Source organism: Nanorana parkeri, unplaced genomic scaffold (assembly GCF_000935625.1).
Source record: "Nanorana parkeri isolate BGI_ZX_2015 unplaced genomic scaffold, ASM93562v1 scaffold4456, whole genome shotgun sequence".
Taxonomy (NCBI): Eukaryota; Metazoa; Chordata; class Amphibia; order Anura; family Dicroglossidae; genus Nanorana; species Nanorana parkeri.
This window is the reverse complement of record NW_017310718.1, coordinates 1579-6297: the sequence shown is the minus strand read 5'-3', so window position 1 is coordinate 6297 and position 4719 is coordinate 1579. Positions and strand designations below refer to the sequence as shown.

General features: G+C 45.8%; 1 protein-coding gene across 1 annotated transcript in view; it reads right to left on the bottom strand.

Moving 5' to 3' along the window:
- LOC108803920 (triple functional domain protein-like) overlaps positions 1 to 1017 on the bottom strand; it is a gene marked incomplete at its 3' end in the record, with an annotated part of 9546 nt that extends 8529 nt beyond the window's left edge. Inside the window, exon 1 of the mRNA XM_018575708.1 lies at positions 799 to 1017. Coding sequence (XP_018431210.1) covers positions 799 to 1017 — 219 coding nt within the window. The remainder of the gene's footprint in view (positions 1 to 798) is intronic.
- Positions 1018 to 4719: the final 3702 nt, after the last annotated feature.

The window sequence follows — 4719 nt, the reverse complement described above, 5'->3', positions numbered from 1 at the left end:
AAAAAAAAAAAAAAAAAAGAGTGGGGGGAGAAGAAAATACCCCAACATCCCCCACCTCCCCAAGTCAGGTAGGCAGAGAGAGACCTGAAGCTGTCCCATTACCTGAGCTGAGCCAGTGGTGCTGGTGGCTGCTGTGACCACCGCTGCCTCCTCTCTGGATTCAAATTTGCAGAGTGTGCAGAGAATATTCCTAAGGAAGCATGATTTTAAAGAACCTTTTCTTTCTGCCCAGTAGCTGCACACCCCACGTGCCAGGACAAAAAGTGGCATCACTGGAAGTCCCAACCTCTTCTCAATGCGTTAGATGGGCCGGAACTCAAGACCCAATGCCTTCCCCTGGCAATGACCAGAAATGATGCCACTGCGCCGACAATCAGGGAGAGGGCGGCAGAAGAGAAAAAAATGGTCTCTCCTAGGGGAGGTCTTGGATTCCCCATAAACCTGGTGTTGAAGAACACCAGACAAAACTCTTGAACTGCAGAAAGGTTGTTCAGGACGCAAGAAAAATCCATCCAGAGAAAGAAAAAACACAAATACTGACTAGGGTGGAGTTATGTTCTCTTATGAGCGTTCTTGTAAAGAGGAAAAACATTTGGGGAAATCAGACAAATGGAAGCAACCACAATGCTCAGCTATTTTTGGAACCTGCTAATATTGCAATAAATGTGTGTGAAAACATTAAAAGGGATACAGTAACAGTTTGCACATATGATAATGGTCTGAAAGCTGCAACCTATGCATGATTAAACTTAAATATTTCAAAGGAAAGATAATATGCAGTCAGAATACTAATCTTACCTCAAATTCGAATTTTGAGCTTCCAAAATTAGTTCTTTGCTTCTGCCAAAAATTGTCTGGTTTTATAATTAGTGCAACATGAATACAACAAGGAAAGGATTCTTGTAAAATCTTCAGTAATGGTTTTATGGAATCCCACTTAGAGCCACGCATATCTACAATTACTGTGAAACCTCTTTTGCAAACCTCTTCACTGCAGGAAAACAAAAACAAAAACATAAGTTTCAGATATGCACTTTTATAAGTTATTTAAAGCCCATTTCCACCTTAGCAGAGACATTTAAAAAAAGAAAGAAAAAAAAACATATGCCAGCAATGTACACCTTGTGTACATGAAGCAGGCATATGCAGATGCTGGCTATAAACACAAAAACTTACTTTCTTTGTCCATTTACCACAATTCTTTGCTTCCCTCATGCACATACCTTCATTAATATTCATAGTGGTAACACCTCCTGGGCAGTGCAAAGTGACCTGGAGATTTTGTTTTTCTTGGTTTTTAACCTGTGACTACAGGAATGTTCTGAGCGATTGCTGGAGACAAAATATAGCCAATTTCTTTAGCAATCGCTTACAACAACCCTCAAACTGTAGTCATAGGTAAAAAATTAAATCTTCTGGTCACTGTACTGTCCCCGGACAATATGTACATAAAGTGATTCACACTGTGCTGTGAAACTGATATACGCCCTATGTTCAACTAAAATCAAAATTATCCGCAGTGAACTTATTAAACACAATCAAATGTGCCACAAAAACAGGTGAACGTTAAATATACAAAAGCAATCCACCATGTGAAAAAGTATATACATAAAAGTAGGGAACTACAATTTACATCAGTCCCTAAGACAATAATCTTTAACTGTGCTGTTGAACAAACTCATCCGTGATACACTACGTGATTAAAAAGTTTAGGAACTGCAGTTCACATCAGCCCCCAAACAATGATCTTCAATTGTGCTCTTGAGCAAAATCCTTGGTGATACATCCCTGATTAAGTCACTCTTCCGCACTCACCAGATAGTTTTGACCAGTTATATTGTGGTCTATAGTGGCTCCTAGGTTGTATACAGTAACCGTATTCTATTTCATATTTAGTTGGACCTTTCACCACTTTTTCTGCTTCCCTTTACATGTCCCTTTGCACCCAGTCCAAATCCATAATTTCACCCTGTCAGGGCTGAAACACATGCGCGCACACACACGCTCCCCATAGTGTGGCCCTAAATCTTTATTTAAAAACACAGTATGGAACTTGCGTAAAGACAGTTGAACATTCATATAAACTTATCTCTCTACCTGTTCTGGCTGGTATCCTCTATACTCCGATTCCTTCCTACAGGGCGATATCTGCAAGCACTGCCCAAACAAATTTAGTCTGCCGGCTTCCTCTGTGGGACAGCACCCTTCTTGATTGGGGGCTGATGTGAACTGTAATTCCTAAACTTTTTTTAAAGGAGAACTATGAGATGAGTGATTTCCACTCACCTCATAGTTCTAGCCGACCTGTGACAATGAGAGTGTCACAGGTCGGCTCAGTAGATCGGGAGGTGAGCGAACACATACCAGATTCGCTCACCTCTCGATCCTGTCACGGCTCTCTGCCGTGACAGGGGGAGGGCTGGATTCCCCTCTCCCCGCTCCGATCTGCCAGCGCTGACTGGCGGAACGGACGGGGGAGGGGGCGGGTACAGCTGGCTCTGCCTCTAGATAGGCAGAGCCAGCTGTCACTCACGCAGCTGGGCGGATCCCGTCATCTACGTCGGGATCCGCTCCGGCTGCGGCGTCTCAGTATACCGCGAGCTGCAGCTCGCGGTATAATGAGCTTAGGGTAACGGGAGGATGCTAGTTTGTGTCCTCCCGTTACCCTAAGGAGAACTATGGGAAAAAACACTGACCCCATAGTTCTCCTTTAATCACATGGTGCATCCCGGATGAGATTGTTCAAGAGCACTATTGAAGATCATTGTCTGGGGGGGTGATGAAAATATTTAGGAACTACAGTTCACATCAGCCCCCTATCAATGATCTTCAATTGTGCTCTTGGAGAAACTCATCCCGATAGTTCCCATCACATGGTGTATCACAGATGAGGTTGTTCAAAAGCAGAATTAATCACCTCCCGTCCATGGCCGTTCCTGAATGGCCGGACGGAAGTCTTGTAAGTGCGGGAGGGCGTCCTAAGTCGTCCTGCCCCTCCCCCCGCTCGTGCGCGGTGCGCAAACAAGTGGGGGACTGTTAGCAATGTAAACAGCAATGTAAACATTCAAGCGATCGGGCGATTCAAATGATAGAGATGCCCGATAGCTTGCAGGAGCTGCGGGTGTGCCCCGCCCCCAGTTCTGTCGCGGGTCAGGAGATCCACTGTGCCCGGTGCGGCTGGGACCAGCACGTCAATGCTCTCAGTGGAGATCAAAGGGAGATCAGTACACAAACTCCCTTTTGATCTATTCTCGGTCCCCGAATGCAGGAAGTGATGTATGTTACATCACTTCCTGCATCCAGTGTCACTCCGGTACAGAACACCGGTGAAAAGCTGGTGAAGCAGATCTCTGCTTCATCAGCTTCTCTGGGTGTCCCTAGGTGTAGGGGTCTTAGTCCTCTGCTGTCTCCATAAAGAGGACCTGTCATGTGAATTGGCTATCACATAGGGGATTTCTTAGTCCCCTATGTGATAGCAATAAAGTTAAAAGTGTAAAAAAAAAAAAAAAAAAAGTTTTAAAAAAATTAAAGCATAAAAAAAAAGAAAAAAACTCTCCTTTAATTACTGATAACATTAAACTGATGAGCGGTAAAAGCTTTTAAAGTGTCGCCTATTGCACATTTTGGGTGTGGTCAGGCACGAGCAATTTTAATGCTCGACTTTTACAGGTCGACTCAGTAGATCGGGAAGTGAGCGAACACATACCGGCGTTCGCTCACCTCTCGATCCTGTCACAGCTCTCTGCCGTGACAGGGGAGGGGCTGGATTCCCCCCTCCGATCCGCCAGCGCTGACTGGCGGAACGGACGGCGGAGGGGACAGCTGGCTCTGCCTCTAGATAGGCAGAGTCAGCTGTCACTCACCCAGCTGGGCGGATCCAGACATAATTGTCGGGATCCGCTTCAGCTGCGGTGTCTCAGTATATAGCGAGCAGTAGCTCGCCGTATACTGTGGCGTCTCAGTATAACGCGAGCTGTAGCTTGCGGTATACGGAGCTTAGGGTGACGGGAGGACGCTAGTTTGTGTTCTCCCGTTACCCTAAGGAGAACTATGGGGAAAAGCCTTAACCCCATAGTTGTCCTTTAACCAGTTGCTGTCCGCCCATTGTAAAAAAAAACGGACGGACGGCACTGTAGCATTGGCGGGTAGCCATCTCCAGACGGCATTTTTTGTCTGCTCCCTCGCGGGCGCGCACGGGCAGAAAAGACCCGACCAATGCAAACACCCGTTGCCGGGTGTTTCACATATAGACTATCAGCTGCTCTATAGCCTGCCGATCGTCTATATGTGCTCGTTTCCCTCCCCCCTGACCCCTCACCTTTAATCCCGGGATCCGCTGCCCCATCTGCGGCCCGGGATCGGGTCGGGAGGGCGTCAGGAGAAAGAGGAAGGGAGATCAGCTCCTTGCTGACCTCCCTCCGGGCTGTGAATGTAGAAGTGATGTTTATTACATCACTTCCGCATTCACCTGTCAGTCATCTGGCTGCTATAGCCAGAGAAAAGAAGCTAATGAAGCAGATCTCTGCTTCATCAGCTTCTTTTGGGGTACACAGGTGACATTAGGGGTCCTAGAGACCCCTAATGTCTCCATAAAGAGGACCTGTCAGTGTGCCTTTGCTATTATATAGGGTGGTTGTTATCCCCCTATATAATAGCAATAACAATAAGTGCAAAAAAATATATATATAAATAAAAAAAAATAAAAAAAAAGTAAGTCAC